This window comes from Myiozetetes cayanensis, unplaced genomic scaffold (genome assembly GCF_022539395.1).
Source record: "Myiozetetes cayanensis isolate MyiCay16 unplaced genomic scaffold, myiCay2020 scf14, whole genome shotgun sequence".
NCBI lineage: Eukaryota > Metazoa > Chordata > Aves > Passeriformes > Tyrannidae > Myiozetetes > Myiozetetes cayanensis.
Genome location: NW_026087048.1, coordinates 448,332 through 468,452, shown reverse-complemented (window position 1 = coordinate 468,452; position 20,121 = coordinate 448,332). Strand labels below are relative to the sequence as shown.

Below are 20,121 nucleotides of genomic sequence, written 5' to 3'. Positions count from 1 at the left end.
TAAGTTGAAGGCACAGTGTTTTTATTCTGACAGGGAGCAGACCTGCAGGGCTGGCTCCTCACACGGCCCCAGCCAAAGTCCCTTCTGAGTGCAGGCCGAGGCAAGTTGGGTGCACAAACTGTTGAGGGCACAGGTAGAGAGCTGTCCAGGTAAAGTCATGAACTGGAACACTTTCAGTGAAAACCAGAACAGACTCCATCAGTGAATCCCTGACTTTGCACACTTGCTGTAGCTCTGGGCACGCAGCTCAGCTGTGAAGTCATTCCACACCTATGTCCTTTTGTCTTGGGGTTCAAACCAGGAACTCAACCAGACTTAGAGAACTAGGAGAACATGCAAGCTGCCACAGAAATCCAGGCCTGGAGGAGATCATCTGCACTGAGCCCAGTTCAGCTACGCCAATAGCACCAGTGGCAGGTGGTGGTCTAACCTGTTCTTGAACATGTAAATGAAAGCCATTCTCTAATCTCCTGAGGGATCAAAAGGTACCACTGTGAAAATCTGTTCTGACTTAACCCCAGCCCTCATGCACTGCACAGCCCAAAATCCTTCCCCAGCCACAGAGCTGCCTTGGGAAGTTGTACCAGACCTTCTAGGAAGATCCCTAATCTGATGTGCAGTGAGTGCAGCAGGTTATGCACCACAGGCAGAGGTAAGCAGATCATTATCTGCACTGTAACAATTGCACTGCATGCCCCACAGAGTGGAGGGGGAGGGATGTGATAGCACAGGGAGAGCAGGCCAGGCTGGTGGGAAGTGTGAGGGTCCTGGTCAGTGTAGCACACAGGAGGTGTGGCTGCATGACAAGGTTGAGGCACAGAAAATAACTGTACTGAGTAAAAAGGGCTATTTTTTAAAATAATGAGAATAAAAATAGACATCTGCAGTCTTTTCAGTTCAGCTGGCTTTGTTGCATAGCTGTCTTCCCACCCCCCTTTCAAGAGTGTTCTCACAGAACAAAGGCACTCTCAGAAACCTGGGGCTTGGCACAACTATTTGAAGAAAGTGAGCAAGTGAGGCAAGGCTGGGATGGCCAGAGATGGGCAGGCAGTTGGGTGCTCTGCCAAAAAGGAGGCAGGGGATCCAGAGGATTTCCCTCCCTGCCCTGCCCTGCCCTGCCATCCCCACAACTGCCTATTGTGCCTGCCTTGCCTGCCCTGCCCTGCCTGCCTGGCCTGCCCTGCCTGTCTGCATCCCACTGCAAGTTGTGACAGAATGGACTTGCTCCTCCAAAGTACTCACTTCTGTCAAATCAGCTTTTTTTCCCACTGGCATGAAACTCTTCCAGTGACAGCTTGTGACCCATTCCAACAGCAATCCTCACAAATCTTGTGAGAGCTTAGTTCTGATTGTGTTGGTTCCTTTTCAGAACAGCACTGCAATTTCAGTGTGTCAGTGCAGTCCTTAATGGAAATTTGGGCTATCCTATGATTATTTCCTCAGGAGTAAGATTGCTTTTGCAGCTACTCCTCAGAAGGCTCTGTGCTGATGCAGAAACACTCTTATGATTCTGATGGAGTATAAATAATTGTCATTTTTAATATCACTGGAAGACTGGCTATATGCAATTTCGAGTCTGGCAGATTTAGGCAGTTTCTGCTTTACTCCTCACCCCCTCACTTTCTCTTCCCCCATTTTAATTCCCTTTCGAGCAATGTTCTGAATATGAACAAAAAACTTTCAAGAAGGATAAGGATGAGAGCAACTCCCACAGTATCAAACATGCAGGGGATTTAGGGTGTGACAGGGCAGGTCAGCAGCAGGAGAGGAGCTGTGCCTTCTCTCCCAGCACTGTCAGGCTCCCCACACCAGCAGCAGCATCTGCAGCTCAGTGCACTCTGCAGTGGACGGGCTGGGGCTGAGCCACGCCAGGCTCAGTAATGCCACTTACACAAGGACGTTTGCAGCATAAAATAAAAGTAATATATGTGAAATTAGAGGATAAAGTGAAGGGAACTGTCTGCCAACACCAAATAAGATGGGACCTTTGTGCAGGGAGGTGCATTTGTTTTAAAAAGCACACAGTGGGGATTGTTTTTACCTTCTCTACCTACGAGTCCAAGAGCACTGTGGTGTTATGGAGGTGCTTGTTGATGCTCTTCCTGGGCTGTTGAACAGCATTAAGCACATGAGCTTCTTTCTTCAGTCTAGGCAGGTGCCAGGGGATTGCTTCCCCCCTCACTGTTCAATCAGACCTTCCTGCTGGCACCAGTGGGGCATCTCACCTAAGTTGTGAAATCAAGACTGTGCCCCAAAGCCTGTTCTTTCATTGAATGCCCACCCTCTGATTTCACCAAAAAATCCCAGGGGCTAAAATGCAGTGCAATGTGCTTTCTATCAATGAGGGAAGACCTTGACCCTGCAGCTGACACTGGGTGCTGCATGTATCATCCTGTGTCTCAAAATGTGACCATTTTTCTGGAGCCTTCTAGTCTTTGGTATCTTTATGTCAGTGATATTAGAACCCAGACTCTCGCCCTTCCTTAGATCTCTCAGCTGATGGGCTGTGCAGTCCCAATCTAGGGATCTCCATTAAGCTACCTTTCCATCCGAACTGTCGCTCCTGTAGGAGGTATTTCCTACACACACCTGTAGGAGGTATTTGCACTGTGAAGGCCGAGTCCACTGCAGTCAGTGCTCGCACCAACACCCCAGCACGGCCCTCAGGGGTGCCATGGGCCACTAAGCAAACATGAGCAGTCACTCCAGAGAGACAGCAGTGATGGATTTGGGCAGCTCACGGGGATGACCGTGTTATTTCCACGGTCTGGAGAAGCTCAGGTGGGCAAGCCAGGAGTGCCCGGGAAGCTCGGAGGGCAGCTGGACAGCCCAGGAGTGCCCGGGAAGCTCGGAGGGCGGCTGGACAGCCCAGGAGTGCCCGGGAAGCTCGGAGGGCGGCTGGACAGCCCAGGAGTGCCCGGGAAGCTCGGAGGGCGGCTGGACAGCCCAGGAGTGCCCGGGAAGCTCGGAGGGTGGCTGGACAGCCCAGGAGTGCCCGGGAAGTTCAGAGGGTGGCTGGACAGCCCAGGAGTGCCCGGGAAGTTCAGAGGGTGGCTGGACAGCCCAGGAGTGCCCGGGAAGATCAGAGGGTGGCTGGACAGCCCAGGAGTGCCCGGGAAGTTCAGAGGGCGGCTGGACAGCCCAGGAGTGCCCGGGAAGCTCGGAGGGCGGCTGGACAGCAGTCTGCAGGATGGCAGGAGGGTGCCTGGGCATCACCACGCACAACCCCCGTGCCAAGGGCGGCCGTGGGAGAGCTCTGAGGCAGCAGCTGATTCACAGAGGGGCTGGAATGGACCTTAAAGATCACCCAGTCCCCAAACCTCCAGGACTACACCAGGCCGCTCAAGGCCTTACCCAGCCCGGCCTCGGTCACTCCAGGCCGCAGCATCCCCCGTGCCAGGGCCTCACCCCGCTCTCGAGCCGGATTTTCACCGCTGCCCCGCCACAAACCCCGCAAGGCCCCGCTATGTCCCAGATCCCTGTGGGAATCTGTGGGCTCGCTGCGCTCCGGGATCCGCCCAAGGCCCGCCGTGAGGGAAAGGCCCAGGCCGCGGCCCGCGCCGAGCCGGGGCTGCCCATCCCGCTGGCTCCTCCCTGGGGGAAGGAGGGGAAGCCGGAGAAGCAGGAGGAGGAGGAGGAGGAGGGCGCCGGGGCCGCCCCCGCCGTGTGACGGGAGCGCAGCCCCCGAGCGGGCGCCGGGCCTGAGGCGGCGGGGTCGGCACCAGCTGCGGGGCCCGGCCCGGCCCGGCCCGGCCCGCCGGCGGACACCATGTTCTCCCTCAAGCCGCCCAAACCCACCTTCAAGTCGTACCTTCTGCCTCAGGTAACCGCGTTTTGCTGCCTTTCATCGTCCTACCCCGGGCAGGGCGCAAACCCCGAGCCGGGCACAGCCCCGGGCCGACCGGCCCGGGGCTGTGCCCGGCTCGGGGTTTGCGCCCTGCCCGGGGTTGTTGCCTGGCCCGTGGACCCACGGAGGGGGAATATTCTTGTCATCGGGGTGTGCACTTGACACACGCGTTATTTTTATGTTTATTTCTTCCCGAGCGCACGCAGAAGCGCTCGGAGCCGCCGCCGTGGTTGGGGTTGAGGTTGGGTTCTTAAAGGGGCTCCCCTAAAAGAGGAGCTTCCTAAGTTATTTTTTTTTAAAAAAAAAAGGAGAACTTTTCTGTGTGCGGAGTTGCGATTCTTGGGGTAAATTCTCTCTTTTTTTTTTTTTTTGTTTTGTTCTCCAGGCTGAAGACAGCGTAGCGTCAGAACCGAGGATTAAGAAACTGGAGCCGGTGCTTTTGCCAGGTTAGGCGTCAAATCGGGAATTTGACCTTTGTTGCTGTCTGTTTTTGGTGTGTTTTTTGTGCTTTTTTTTTCATCCTAGCATTGCTCCTTGAGAGCATATATAGAATATAACTTCTGGGCAGAAGAAGAAGAAGAAGGGTGGTGATATTTGTGTCTGTGGAAAGTTATCCTAACCTGCCTGAAACACAACATGCAGAGGCAATTTTGCCCGTGTGATGCTTTAGTACGTGTAGAATAATGTCCTGGTTTCATTGTGAGCATTGGAAATTAAACCACTGTAAGTTTTTCAACGTTCTTGACGCCTTTTGGAAGGCTTAATAATAATTACACTTTTGTCAGATAGTCAGACATGTACCTGTGGGCAGAGCCCAGTACTACAGCCTAGGCTGGAACCTTCCTTTATTTTAAAGGAAAATAGTCGTAGAATTTCTGGAATTTCTAGGTGGGTATGATTGACTTCTCTACTGGAAAACTTCTAATGCCATCTTTATTCATTCTTTTTTTGAATATGCAGCTGTTTGATAATTTTGGAATATTTGTTTTCAGACCTCTACAGAATGGTCTTTTTAGTGTGTGGGTGATAAAAGCAATGCTTTTATTATTATTCATCATTACATATTTATAAAAATTAATGACTTCCATATTTTAAATAAGAAATAATCTTTGGTAAATGATGGTTTGATCAATGAGGATTTCTAAAAGCCTTTTGTCAGATATCAAAGGAACATCAAGATTACTTCCACTGCAGACTCTGGCTTGTGGTTTCTAAGGGTAGTTTTGAGTTTAAAACAATGCTATACTGCATTTTTTTATTTTCATTCATATTGTGTGTTAAAAAATATGAATTTATGCACACTCTGATGTAGGAATAAACAGCTTACTCTTAAAAATGCTTTCTGTCACTGCTTTGTATGGGTCTAAGCAGTACTAATGCTAATAAAGCATATTGATTTGTTTGTGATATGGTCCAGTGAGGTCCTTAAGGGGCTGAAATGTTGTGGGAGAGGTTCAACTGAAAGAGTAAATAACAACTGACTCTTGTTGAAACAGACTAATACAGATTATTCTTGAGGCATAAATACTTTAAAATACATTGCCGAGATTGCTCGGTGTTTGAAATACAGTTATGTTTTTGTACTTGCAAAACTTCTGCTTAGCACTTGGCATCCCATTGGTTGTGTTGCAGTTGATACTCATCCAAGGCCTTTGACTCACAAGGAAGTGACTGCATGTTCCTCTCTAGACATTCCACAGCAAATGCAAGGCAGGACGAGGCTGCTTCTCTCCAACTGCAGCCCATCTTGCTTTGCTGTGGGCCCCGAGCAGTGACACAAACCCACTTTGTGCAGTAACTTCTGCTCTGGGGTTCGTTCTGTATTTGTGCAACTCCCAAGTGCACTTCAGTGGTGCTCGCTGGGCTTGCTTTTCTCAACTGCCTTGTATTTATTCCCTGTTTGCATCATTTTGCTTGTCTGCACTCTGAAATCAGGATCTGATGGCTTTTGGGACATCTGTAGTAAGTTGCCCAAAGTTGTATAGAAGCCACAATATGATTTCCACCTCCATATCACTGGAAGGTGTTACTTTGAATTATTTCATAATAGAACTCACTGCTCTCACAGCCACAGAGTGACTCTGACCAAATCCTTTAATTACTCTGCATGAGAGTGGAGGAGGGGAGTTTAGAAATGACTTATTTTAAATTACTTGCATGAAACTCTTTGTGTTTAAAGCTAAGCACTGGCCTAAACACATTTTTTTTCGTTCCTGTCATCAGATGGTGCAGTAGAAAAGTGTATAAACAAGTACACATTGTACTGTTGGATAGACTGGCTTTTGGATTTGTCATAACCCGAGTTTCTGGCCAAATTCCAATTAATTTAATTATATCAAGGCTGACTTGCACTTCCTTGCAAGTACAGTTTGAGTATGGCATTCCTAATATCCTATCCTTGACAGTTGTGTGAAAGTGCTTTTGCTCTCAAGAACAGAGGTAAGCCTGAGTGCCTAAATGTTTGTTTTGCTTCTTTAATGGGGGAATTTTTCAGGAGTTCTTTTGGAGTTAAATTACATTAGCACAAGCAGTCGCTGGCTCTAGTAATCTTCAAAACTGCAAGTGATTGTATTGAGCTTTTGATTCCTAAAATATAATCACTTTGAGGGAGTGGCCTGCTTACTAAAAACTGACATTTCAAAGTAGCTGCATACCGTGCTGTCTAACTTGTATTTCTGTGCAGTGGAGGTTCAGAGAGGGAGTTCCAGGCTAGGAAATACATCCAGTTACATAATAAGGAGGTTTTTAGGGAAAAAAAAAAAAGGAATATTTACTGGAATTAACTTTAAACCTGTGGAGTTTGTTTTTAAAGTTTCCTCTGGGCACCAGAGGAATAGATGCATCTCTTCAGAATTTGGAGCAAAAGCCTGTATTCCCATGGAAGTGTGTGTCCTGAGGAGGGTGGTATGATGTTGGGAAAAGCAACAAATATCATTTAAAGCAAGTGAAACCTTGGTTGTGAGTGGCAACATTGACAGCAGGGAAAAGCAAGTAATTTTATAGAATTTGATATGATTTCCTTCCAAAATACATGATCTAGGTTTGAGATGGAGTTATAGAGGTGTTTTCTTTGCCTTTCTGCAGTTCTGTTTTCCCAGTGTGGCTCTGTCATCTGTTTCTTCAGAGTCAGTTGAAGAGTTGGCCTCTGTAACAGTTTCGTTTTTTTCCTTTGTTTGTTTGCATAGCTGCTTTTATAGCATGTCAAAGAGGAAAATTACAGAAGGAGCAGGTAGTTCAGCAGCCAGCCCGTGTAAGTGCCTGCCTGGCTGGTAGGAAATTGGCCCGTGTGCCCTGGGGAGTGTGAAGCCGTTAGACCTGAAGGTGTGCTTTGTTCTGGGCTCAGCTCTATCCTGCTTTCCCCAGCCACGCTGTAGCGTGTTCCGGTCAGCACCCTTGGGCACCGTAACTGCAGCGCAGTGCACAGCGTGGCTGCCTGCCCTGAGTGGCCAAGCATGTGCAGAGGGTGCTGCAGGGAGGGGGAACGGACCAGTCCGGGCCCTGTACTGGGACCAGTGCCACGCTGGGGTTTGGGCAAGAGCAGGCGAAGAGATCCTCGCTGTTGCTCACACAGGATATTCTGTGGGAAATTATGTAACTAATGGAGCACCTGATTGAGTGTGAGAAAAGGATTGTTCCTCCCCAATGGTAATGTCCACTTGGATTAGTTAAATTGTTGCTCAGGAGACTAATTTGCTAGTAGAGTAAGTTGGTGGTTGTTACCTGTAAGTTTTTACAAGAAGGTTGGAAATGGTATAGTTGCTTTTGTTTTTAAAAGTTTATACAGTAAAATTATAGACGTAAAATGAATTAGAATAGTATTTTTTAACCTTAAGGCTTGCTCGTGTTCAGGCAAGTAAAAGAGATGTTGGTGGTGAGCTGCAGTTGCAAACAGATCTGTCTCTTGTGTCTGCACCCTGTTTCCCAGTCGGATGGTGGAAGTAAACTGCAGTGCCATCACTGGAGTGTGGTCACACCCGGGGGGGTGTCCTGCAGGTCACAAGTGGGGCCAGCTGGACCCTCAGCTGGCAGTGGCTGCTGGCACAGAGGGACAAGAGAGGACTGGACAGGCAGCACTCCCAGCTCCTCGTCCTGCCCTCCCAGCTCCCTGCAGCTGGGCAATGGGGACTTCCCTTCATGGGGAACCCCAGGTGAGGAGTCGGGGGCACCACAGAGACAGTGCTGCCATAGTTCATTCCTCTTGCTGGCTTTGTCTTACATCAGTTTGTCCAGTTGCTTTCTATAGGCATGTAAATGTCTATCACCCACAGCTTCATCTGGTAACCCTTTCAGCAGTTCAGTTATACACTCTTACAAACTTGTTTGTTCTGAACTTACCACCATGTAGTTTCTTTGGTAATTCCTGGTTCTTGTATGACACAGCAAACACAAGTCATATTCCTCCATTCCATGCGAGTCGTGATTTTCAGACTTAAATGTCCACTCTGTTTTGCTTCCTTCTAGCTTAGTTGTCTTAGTTGCTCCTAAAAGAGAACCTCCCCAAATTTTTAATCATTCTTTTGATTACCTATGAACATTTTCCAGTTGTGCTGAGCCCCTGCTGAGGTGGAATTGTGTGTCACGTTCAAGATTTTTGCCACTGGATATATTCAGCTTTTATCTGATAATGCCAATTGGCTTTGCCACCTGCTTTTTGGGTTTGCTTTGGTTTTTTGCATACATGTGCCCTTAGAAAGGCAGCTGACTGTAGAAATGTAGTTGTGGGAGGTTTTTAAGACTGGATCCTGGAACATTTTAATCTTTCAGAAGAGTCTGATTCTCTTGCAAGTTAGCTCCCAGCTCTTTTCCTCTTTTTTTTTTTTTTTTTTTTCCTGCCCTGCTTTCTGCAATTCCTCAGTCCATTAAGTCATGTGTTCCCGAGCAGCTGCAGCACATCTTGTGATAGGAGCAGGAATGCGGTGTTGGACAGGCTCGGTGTGCGTGAGTGCCCCAGGTATGTTCTCTGCTCACTGCTTTGGCTCCTGCCCCTGCCTTGGCATTTGGTGGTGTCCGGTGCTGACAGAGGTCCTGGGGTGCGGGGAGTGCCAGGGCTGGGGGCTGTGAGGAGCAGGGACTGGCAGAGTGAGGGTAATGCCTGGCCCCAGAGCTGTGCCCACGCTCCTGTCGTGCTGTTGGGGCTCAGTTTGCCTGAAGAGCTGAGAGGGAAGCCGGGGTTGTGCAGTTGTAGCAGCAGTTCCGCTGTTGCTGTCGGTGCCCGTTCCCTCGGACAGCTCTGGAATGAGGTGTTACTCAGGCAGTGTTGCTGCTGTGCAGGACCTGCCCCTGTTGCCGGTGGGCAGTGCCAGCCTGGCAGAGCTGGTGGCACCCGGACAGACCTCGGGAGAAGGCAGGTTCTGGTTGTTGCCAGAGCACCCCAGTGCTGTGCTGTGCTCCCAGGGCTCTCCCTGGGCAGCTAAGACATCCCACTGCAGGGCTGGAGCTTGGAATGTTACTGTGGAAGTTTGTTTGGTTTTAAAGTTACAATTGTGAGATTAAAAAAGTGAGGTAGCTTTGTAATTGTAATTTGTTTTCAGGAATCAGTGTCATGCAGGAGCGTGAAATGATTTTAAAGATTTAAAAATGGCCACATTAGAAAATCAGAATAGTGATTTGGAAAGTAATGCAATTCCCTAAAACTTTTTTAAAGTAGGATTTTTTTTTTCTTCTTTTTTTTTTTTTGTGGTCTGCACAAAGATTACCAAAAGTTTTTAAATAAATTATGAGTGTTTTGAATTCTAGATTTGAAATCTGATACTTTCTGCAGACTAGTTTTTCATATTACAAGAAGTTTAAAAATGAAGCAAGCATTTGACTTATATTTAGAATAGATGAAACATCACTTCCAGTAAGTATATAGTAAATACTTCTTTGTATTACAGCTTTTTTTGTTTGTTTGACTCAAAGTAAATTTTCAAACGTGGTTTGGGTTCAGTTAACTGCTTGTTTTGTGTTTGGTTTTGCTTTTTTAAGGACTGGCATGGCATAAGTACTACCAAGGCAGTCTGGAGTAGGAGTAGGTTTTACTGAATGGAGTCATTTTATTCTGCCTTTTTTGTCTTGGATGACATCTCTGAAAGTTTCTGACTAGTAATGTACTCCAGGTATTTGTAAATATCTATTTTTAAATGTCTACAGAAATACTTTCCTCTTTGCAACAGATTAATGATAGGGCAATATGGAAGTAATTCCTTAAAGGTAGAAGGATGACCCTGCTTTAAAATTAAACATTTTAATGTTTCTACATGTGCAGTTTGCAAAGCATTTCCAAACTAATTAGTGTCTGCCCTCTCTGTCCCACGTGTATTTAATGCTACAAGTCATTAAAGTCCAGAAGGGGGATAACATTTTAGTGTAGATTCTGAATTGTCAGCCTGACCCACCTACTGGGGTTTTTGTCTCCTGGCAATTATATTTACTTCCAATGAAGTAAGTCTTCAGTAAAGTAATTTAGATGTAATTTCTAAACATGTTTCTGTATTGATTTATTTATTGAGCCAAACCTGCATAATTGAAGGTAGATTCAGTTATAGATTACAGTTTCAGCATCTGTAACTTGTATTGGTAACACAGTTATAAAATAACAGGCTGAAAACCTCAGTCCTCTCAAATTGTTACTGATTATATTGTTCAGGCCAAGTCAGGCTTTGGGAATCTGGAGTTTATGTAGCCAGACTAAAAATATGCAAAACAAAAAAGACACTCCCTCCTCACTGGCTGTCTATTGTTCACATTACAGACCGACCAAATCATTGCTGAACTTTTGCTGGGAGGCTTTGAGGATAGGGTTTATTTTCATTTGGCCCAACCATGCATACTGATGGCAAGAGGAGCTGGTTATTATTCCATTTTTCTCATCACAGGTTAAGAATTAACAGGAGTTAATTCTTATTAACTCCTTGGTGCTGACACTTTTTTTGTGCAAAAAAAAAGAACAAGCCAAAGAACAAGCCAGATCAGAGAGCTGATTCAGATGAAATGAGAACTGGCAAAAAAGGAAGGAAAAATGCTTGTATACAATTATTTTTGACTGGACCAGTTCTCTGGTGCAACTTACAAAGTGTCACAAATGGCAGTGCCACGTAAGCTGCAGGTGGGGATGAATGTGGAATATGGAGCTGTTTCTATTTTAAGGGTAATATAAGTTGGAGTGAAGCTGCTTTGTAATCACGTTTTAGTCTCCTGCAATGCTTTGTTTCTGCTCTAGCTGGCAGTGAGAGCCTTGCCCCTGACCTGAGGGATGTTCCCTCCTTGCCACCAGAACCCCTGTTTGTTGCCCGCTCTGCTTTCTCGTGTCCTTCACTCTGGTTCTGAGGTGTGGGGGAGCTTTTGTGCAGCATCCCAGCCTAGTTCAGAAAAGAGTGACCTTCTCAGGTCGTTTCCTTCTGCAAGGTTCCCAAAGATTGGCCCCCATGGGCAAACACTGATGTTAGTCCTGTTATTGTGCGTGGGAAGTGAAGACTTTCACCAGAAACCTTTCCTTTTTTTTCTCTTTTTTTCCTTACAGAGCAATTTTGAAATTTATCTAAGCTCTTGCCAGACTCTTCCTCTTTTCACTTTGCCAGCACACTAGAGAAACTGTGCAATGTATGGATATGATATTTCAATAACAATTTCCAAGTAAGACTGGCAATCAAGCTCTTCTGGTACTGTGCATTGAAAACACACCCCTCTCCAAGCAGTGCCCAGAGTTGTTCTTTGACAGAAATCTCAGGTTCTGCTATTAAAAATTAATGCAAATAGAATATATCCAAATTGCTTTTCGTTCCCCACATATCACAGAATTGAGCTGTCCTTTTGGAACAACATTTTACTTAGTTTTTATATTTTTGCTTTCTGCAGATGTACAGAAAATTAAATGTAGTCTGCTCTTTAACTAATTGTGAAAGTATTGAAAAACAGTTATGGGGAAAGGCAGGTGACATTTACAATCGTGTGCAGCTTTTTTTGTCTTCACATACCTTAAATACATTGTAAGAGCTCATGAAAATCAGAAAAGAGAAAAAAGACACTCATTTCATGAGCTTACAAATACTTTTTTCTTAAGTTTGGAAGTGGCTGAGCACACTCAACAGAAGATTCATTTAGAAGTGGATTAGAGACATTTACATCTCAATGCTTGTCGCATACTAATAAACTCATACAGTTTTGGTATTCTCTCTACAGGAGAGCAGCTAAATGGGTAAAAATGTTCTAGATTTCAGTTACTTATTAATGAAGTTTTTATTGGAAATTCTTACTCGGGAATTTCCAGAAGTTAATTATTTGCCAAACATTCTACAAGTGAACTCACTGTTGTCCATTCTTAATGGTTAAATGGCTACTTGAATTAACTTGAGCTTTTCTATTGTGAGCTTGTAAGACTGTCTTTCACGTAAACAAGCTATTTTTCTGTTGTCTTAATTGGGTAAAATCACTATCAGCATTATAAATGAGAAACAGGGGGGTTGTTTCCTAAGTGTATCCACTAGGTGCTAGAGTTTTATTAATTTAAGTAGAAATTATATAACTGCAGAAATTACTTAATAACCTTTATTGTCCTTATGTCTATTAGACCTTGAACATAAAACCAAACATACCCCCAGAGCTTCAGTGTTCATTAAAGAAAGTATATGCTGATAAATCTCTTCTTGTGCTTCTAGTACAGCATTGGAGAAGTTCCCTTAGCAACATGTAGGGTACCTGCAAACTTACTGAGCGTGTAGCACTTGCATTATTAATTTATGGAGCGTGATTTCAGCCATTCGTTGCCTCTAGCAAGTATCAGGTTCTTGATGTGATGAAAATATTGTGTGTTAGTATTTTCAGATGTGGATGTATGCATGTGTGCCATGCTCTGTGTCTGCAGATCGAGCTGGATGGGGGTGTGTGTCTCTCTAAAATACAGCAGAAATGTTGCCTCTCCTTGTGCAGCACTGCTGGATGCAGTCAGGACTGGGGCTTGCCCAGCACTGCTCAGCTGGTGTCACCTGGGGCACTGGGAGGGTTGGGGTCCTTCAGTCAGGACTGGGGCTTGCCCAGCACTGCTCAGCTGGTGTCACCTGGGGCACTGGGAGGGCTGGGGTCCTTGGTGCTCCTCAGTCAGCCTCCTTCCCTGGACACTGAGGTGTGAGATCCGCTGTTCTGCTGCCTTCCTCCTGGATCCACAGGCAGCACAACTGTGCTAGAAACTCTTTTGGATGGAAGAGTCTGGCAACTGAAAACCTAGAAATTGCTTGAGGTTCTTCCTTTGTTGGCATGTTTCTTGAACTTGAAGCTAAGATAATACAGAATCTTAAAGCAGCAAACACTGGAACTGGCCATATAGGTGAAAGAGGATTATTTATGCATCTGCTGTAAAGAATCCAGACTGTTGCCCTGTTGCCTCTAGAGAAAAAAGGAAATTTTTGATATACGAGTTCTAAAGCAGTGCTAATTCTAGCTTAGTTTCTCAGATGTATCAGATTTTCTTGTTGTCTGATTGCCCCATGACTGATAACAAAATACACAAAAAAACTAAGAAAATTTTTTAGATATTTTGTGTGATCTGTATTTATGCAGGTATTAGATCCAGAGTTCCTCATACAAGTTACAAATTGCTACCTTCATAAGATAAACAAAAAAATAAACTCGATCCTGTGAGGCATGGCACCAAAAGTTACGAAAACATTGTGGGGAAAATGGTGCAGAACATCCTTTATTTTAGGATGTGAGGGATTAGGGGTTGTGGTTTCAAATTCTGAGGAAACAAATTGCAGTAAAGCCTGGCCCAGGCTCAGTGTGACCTCAGGCTGGGGAGAACAGGGGGCTGCTGCTCCCCACCGTGACACCTGTGAATCGCTCCCCGCCGTGACACCCGTGGATCACTCCTGCTGTGACACCCGTGGATCACTCGCTGCTGTGACACCCATGGATCACTCCCGGCTGTGACGCCCGTGGATCACTCGCTGCTGTGACACCCGTGGATCACTCCTGGCTGTGACACCCGTGGATCACTCGTGGCCGTGACACCCGTGGGTCACTCCTGGCTGTGACACCCGTGGATCACTCGCTGCCATGACACCCGTGGATCACTCCCTGCTGTGACACCCATGGATCACTCCCTGCTGTGACACCCGTGGATCACTCCCTGCTGTGACACCCGTGGATCACTCCCCAGCCGTGAATCACTCCTGGCTGTGAATCACTCCTGGCTGTGACACCCGTGGATCACTCCCCGCCGTGACACCCGTGGATCACTCCCTGCCGTGACACCCGTGGATCACTCCCCAGCCGTGGATCACTCCCCAGCCGTGGATCACTCCCCAGCCGTGGATCACTCCTGCTGGTCTCTGCACTCAGCACCTTCAGTCCTGCCCCTCTTGGCTCCAGTTCCAGGTGTTCCCATGCTCTGCTGCCTGATTTTTATTTTGATTGCAGTGCATTATGGTGGATTAGATACATACCACAAATTCTCTTAACATCCAGAATATGAACCAGTCAGATTGCAGGTGCTTTTGGGAGATTCAGCAGAATTTCTCTGAGCAGTTTAGATGCTGTGCATTAGTGGAGGGTGTACTTGCTAGACAGATCCTTCGGTCTCTTGTGTTATTTTTGTGATTCATGTATTCAGTGTAGAAATATTTTTATTAAACATGATTAGGCTTTATGTGTAAGGGTGGCAACCTGTAATTTTTCTTCTGGTTTCCTGTCAGAGTTTAAACAAACTGCTCTTGTCTCCTGAGATCATTCTTTGACTCTTGGAGTCACATGGAAGTGTTGACTGCTGTTCCATGTCTGGAACAGCTTGTGACTGTTTACTGGAAAAAAAGCAGCAGCTACATTGTAGAAATGTGCAGTGCAATATCTCTGAATAGCTCTGTTGTTGACACTTGTGTAGAAAAATCACCTACTCAACTGCAAATACAAGAAGGCTTCATTGTGCAAGTCCTACACTTACTACTTATGTTGTTTATCTGCTTTCCTAAACTTGACTTAATTTACATCTTTTTATATTGCTCATTAGAGACGTCCAAATAGGCGATAAAAGACAGGTCAATATAAAATTCCAAAGCTACATTTTAAAAAGTCAGTTTCTAGAGGTGTTTGGAAAGTGCAGCTCTTAAATTTGCATGGCAAACTTTCTCCTGTTTCATGGTCAGTGTGTCAGCCCCTCTGTTGAAGCCGTGTGCGTGCGTTCCCTGTCCTACCATACCATAACCCTCAGGTTCAAAACCCACAGCTCTGTGTCAGCTTGAGAGCAAGGGAGAAGCGAGGCCAGAAGATCCAGACTGTGTTTGTGTTGGCTGAAATGAGAGTAACTGAAGGTGCACTGGAATAGGATTAGTATTAACATGTGGCAGTGCAGCCACACAACTCGGAGGAATGGAGGAGGGAAGTGAAAAGGGCTGGCCTTGGTGAGAGAGTGATGAGGCAAGGTTTAAACTGTAGCACATTCAAACTGGAGATGTTTGTATGTTGTAGCATCAAAGCCACGAAGTACTGGAATAGTTTGGTAATAGTAATTTGTGCTTTTAGCAGGAGTGTGATACTAAACAATATTACACTTGATAACAGATAAGAGAATGTTACACCAAAAAAACCCCATGGCAGTTGCACTTCATTTCATGGCGTATTTAACTCTCCGTATTTTTGGATTAGAAATGCAGTGATACACTGGCAGTACTGAGAGGGCAGAATAAAAACTATGCAGCACTCAGTTTGTGGAGAGGAGAAGCTTCATAGACACGACTGAGAACTTGACATTGAATAGTTGAAGACTTAACACCAACTGCGAGGAGAAATTCCTTCAATATATGGTTTGGGCTTTTGCAGTTCTTAAGTAAATGGCTTACTAAAAGAAATGAAATGCTGGGCATTAAGAAGCTGCAGGCCAGACACTGCCAGAAGCATTGAAAGGTTTTCATTGCAGTGTTTAGCAGAAGTAGGGCTTGTCATTCTCATGTACCCCGTTATAAGACATTGTTTTCAGTTGCTGTGGACTTGGCTGAACTGTAACTATTTGTGCTGAAGCTGACAGAATCAGATTTTTTGTTTTCAAATTCAAAAGCTTATTTAAGCACAGTTTAGCAGTGTTTGAGAAAAGGCTTTAAAGCTCCAGCATATCTGTTTATAGAGCATTTTCACTACTCCTGCCACTTCTGGCATCATAACCACAAGTCAATGGGACTTGTCTCCTGACATCTTCAAGCTTAATGCTGACAGCTCAGGGCTACAGACTTAGTCCAGGAGATTTTTGTAGCTGTCTATCACAACTGAACTAAAAGCAGGGATTCTGCTGCTGCTCTTAGTGACTTCCACGCTGATCCCTCATCGGATTAGGGGTGAGAGCCAGTAGGACAGTGGAGTTAAAGAGCTCGGGGTGAGGAGCATGTGCAGGAACTGGCAAAAGGTCCACTTCTGCTCAGGTGTCTGGGGATGCTAAAGACAGTCCTTTGAACTTGGTCACTTGGCTGCAGTGAGAACTATCTGAGGAAAATGCTTTCTCTAGCTCAGGACACAGGTGGGAAGCTTATTCCGAGCTGTGTTCACTCTCACTGGACACAAATAACTGATTCCTGCCATTCCAGCCACCCAAAGAACTGCCAGTTTTCATGCAAAACACAGGACACTCTGAGACTGCACTTCAGGCAACTGGGACTAAACATGCCCAACCTATTATGAGCAAATTAGGCTTTAGCAATCTTTAGTCCTTAGTCTTTTTTAACCAGAAACCTACAGCCAGTATGAAATTACACTTCTGGAACACACTTCCACTCCCACACTATTTATGGTAGACAGCAGCAGCTGGAGGTGGTTCATCTGATGACAGAAGAAAAAGTCCTACACAGGAGTAAAATGGATTACCACGTTAAATTCCTGAAGTAAGAATTGCTGTTTTGCTTCCAGAAACCTCTGTTGCAGAACTAAAAAGTAACATTATATGTAGTGATTTACTTTTGCTTTTCAAGTGGTCATCAGTGTCAAATGCCTGTGTGCTCTTTTATTTTATGACTTATGCCAGACCAATTAGCATAACTGATTTTTTTCTTCATTTAGATCTCTTTTTTGTAAAGGAAAATGATTGGTCTCCTTCAGTAGACAGTCACAGTAGAAACTTTGAAATGGGTTTGTGTTCTGGTTTTTCTTTTTGTAATCACCTGAAAATCTGTTTATAAATACAAAACTAGATGTGGCCTGGTAATTCTGAATTCATGAAGTTCATAAAACTCTGAAGTACATAACAATATCCAGCTAATTTCAGTTTTAGAAATAAATAGTAGCTGAAGTTCAGGAATGTATGCTTTTGTTTAAAGGACAGTGTTGTTCAAACCAATGAATTTTTAATAGTGAAGAATTGCAGATTTTGATCTTGGATATAAGGAAAGTGGTGTGTGGTTTTGTTTGGTTTGGCTGTGGTTTTTTGTTGTTGTTTTGTTTTGTTTTTTATGATTGGTTGGGGTTTTTTGGGGGTTTTTTGTTTGTTTTTTTCCTTTTAACTACTGCATAATATTGCCCATTTTAGAATGGTAGTTTTCTTTTTTTCCCTGGACTGGTGTTAGTTAAATTCCAGATTTACTCAGAAGAGGTGTATAACTTGCAAGAGGTAAAGAGTTAGGGGTTTCTTGGTACTACAGACTTAAGAACTGTTGTACCTACAAGATGTATAAAGGCTTCTGTTTTGCCCTCCCCTTTTTCTTTTTCAGGTGAAATTGTGGTAAATGAAGTGAATTTTGTAAGGAAGTGCATTGCAACAGACACGAGCCAGTATGACCTGTGGGGCAAGCTGGTTTGCACCAACTTCAAGATTTCCTTCCTTACGGATGACCCGATGCCACTGCAGGTTTGTCGCTGCTCACGCTGCTGCACCAGGGCAGTGTCAGGGGGAACAGAGGATGGCTCATATCTGATATCCACAGGATGCCCCCTAAAACAGAGCAGGCTGAAGGATGAGCTTCCAGTGTCCTGTTGGGAGTGTGCTGCTGTTCCATCCCTTCTCTCAGAGGATGAGAACAGAGCAGGTTCGCACAGAGGCACACCCAGCTCTTCTCACCTCTGGGAGCGCAGCTGCCTTGGGGAGTGCTTTGACCAAAGGCAGAGCAGGGGCTGTAAACAAACGTGTTCCTCCCTGAAGGAGATAATTGCCAGTGTTCCTTTGAACAGACCGGTGCCAGATCAGCAAAGCCTTTCGTGTGGCTGAGTTTTATTGGCGTTGCTGACTGAGGGCAGAGGAACCATGACGTGAGTTTTTGTTGTACATGAAGCAACAAGAAAAGGGGAGAGAGAAATTCTTTTGTCTTTGCCAAAGCAGAACATGTGACATTCACAACCCTGATCCGTTTTTGAACAGCACAGCACACTGCACTGTCAGGAAATCCAAGTAATGAGCTGTATAGTATTTTCAGCGGAGTTTGCACTTTCACTTGGGGTTTTAAAAAAACTAGGCATTGTGTAAAGCTCTGAAAGTAGATAGATGCTCATTCATTGATGGTTAGTAAGTCTGACTAAAGCTACTTCAAAAGGGTTAATTTTTGACATGAAGTAGTTGTCAAAACTTGCTCCTTAAAGGAGACTTAATATTTTTTCTTTCTATGGTTACAGTAATAATTGGAGATTCCTTATATTCCATAAATATTTTACACTTCAGATTGTATTGAATTTCTACCAGTAATTTTTGAGGCTAATTCAGTAAATTCAGTGCAAATATTGAGGTTAATTTGCACACTCTGCTGGGGTTTCTGAAATGTTGGGTGTGCAGTTCACCAGCACAAGAAGGCTTCCACAACCTCTAATTGCCCGTGAACAGGCAAGGGTGGTTTGGTACACGTCAGAAAAGCCCAGGCATGCCTGATTTTTATCCTAGTTTCTTCAAAGCTGTGCTGTGTATGTCTGGTTGCAAATGCAGAACTGCAATTAATGGCTGTGAGTTCCTGTGTTTCAGAAGTTCCATTTTAAAAACCTCCTCCTGGGAGAACACGACGTGCCGCTCACGTGCATCGAGCAGATTGTCACAGGTACGGCAAGAGCAGGGGCGTGGAATGACAGCTGGGCAGAATTGTTGGCACTTAAGATTTTATGTTATTCACTTTCCCTGATTCGAGGAATTTGGTTTATTTAAAGTTAGGATAAAACCCTTAAAAGTAACCCTGAATAAATCCTGAGGTGCCATGCAGGAGACTTATTTAGTTGGATCTTTACACTGGTTTTGAATTTAACTGCAGTACTGAATCAGTGGGTGTTCTAGGATAGACACCTATTGTAGAAGTACAAAATGTTGTTAGGAACTTATTTATATTCAAGCATCTGAATCTGCCACTGAAACACACTAAATGGCAAAAAGCACATCACTTATACAATTTACACATAGCTGGGATATCTGACAACAGAAATGCTGTGGTTTTCAATCTTGTCCAATTCTTAGCAAGTTAGTAGCTAATGGTCCTAAAAAATCTGCAAATGGCAGTAGACATCTTAATCTAAAGAATTAAAATACTTATTATGAAGAACCAGTTTCTGATTTGTTGGATTCTTGAGGCTAAGCCATTTCTTAAGAGGAGTGTTTTTCCTCTTTAATTTCATAAAAGTGGTAATTCTTCAAATCTTCTTTATGGCATGAGCTGTTAAATACTTGGGTTTCTGACTTCAGGGAGTTTAAATCATCAGTTAAAAGTTTTCAGTGCTCAAAGTTTGTTGTGATCACTGTGAAAAATAAGATTAATGTGGATCTGAGGAAGAACATTATGAAGAAAAGGTTTTTTTAAACTGAAGAGGTGCTATTGACCTGTTATATTGTCTTGCACTGGCCCAGATGTGTTGCCCCTTTTAAAAAACATGATGTTTACCCTAAATTTAGTGAAGCACAAGCTTTTACTAACAGAAATTATCAGATTTTCTACCTCAATTGAAATATTCTATTAAATAAACTGGTAGCAACATGACTGTGTCTGTTTGAGCCAGCCTTGTGAATACTTACAGAACACAGGCCAATAATGTTGTCTCTTCTTTGCAGTGAATGACACCAAGAGGAAGCAGAAGGTCCTGGGTCCCAACCAAAAACTTAAATTTAATCCAACTGAATTAATAATTTATTGCAAAGACTTCCGGATTGTCAGATTCCGTTTTGATGAGGCAGGACCCGAAAGTGCAAAAAAGGTATTATTGTCTTCTTCTTATGTCCTGCCTTGTAGTCATTACACGTAGCAACAGTTGTGCAGATAAGAACATTTTGTATTACGTTTTGATAGACAAGTTAGGGGGTAAGAATTGCAAATTAATCACATTCTATTACAGGAGAATATCTAGGTATCTAGAGTCAGAATTTT

At 44.5% G+C, this 20,121-nt stretch overlaps 1 protein-coding gene across 3 annotated transcripts in view; it reads left to right on the top strand.

Moving 5' to 3' along the window:
• The first annotated feature begins 3,662 nt into the window (after positions 1-3,662).
• Positions 3,663-20,121, top strand: part of MTMR10 (myotubularin related protein 10) — a 35,879-nt gene continuing 19,420 nt past the window's right edge. For 2 of the 3 annotated variants that reach the window (XM_050309306.1, XM_050309305.1), the window contains exons 1-5: positions 3,663-3,823; positions 4,233-4,293; positions 17,506-17,642; positions 18,741-18,813; positions 19,809-19,951. In XM_050309306.1, coding sequence (XP_050165263.1) covers positions 3,770-3,823; positions 4,233-4,293; positions 17,506-17,642; positions 18,741-18,813; positions 19,809-19,951 — 468 coding nt within the window. In that variant the 5' untranslated portion in view covers positions 3,663-3,769. Of the gene's footprint in view, positions 3,824-4,232; positions 4,294-8,731; positions 8,799-17,505; positions 17,643-18,740; positions 18,814-19,808; positions 19,952-20,121 lie in introns of those variants that run through there. The other variant, XM_050309307.1, reaches the window with a different exon arrangement.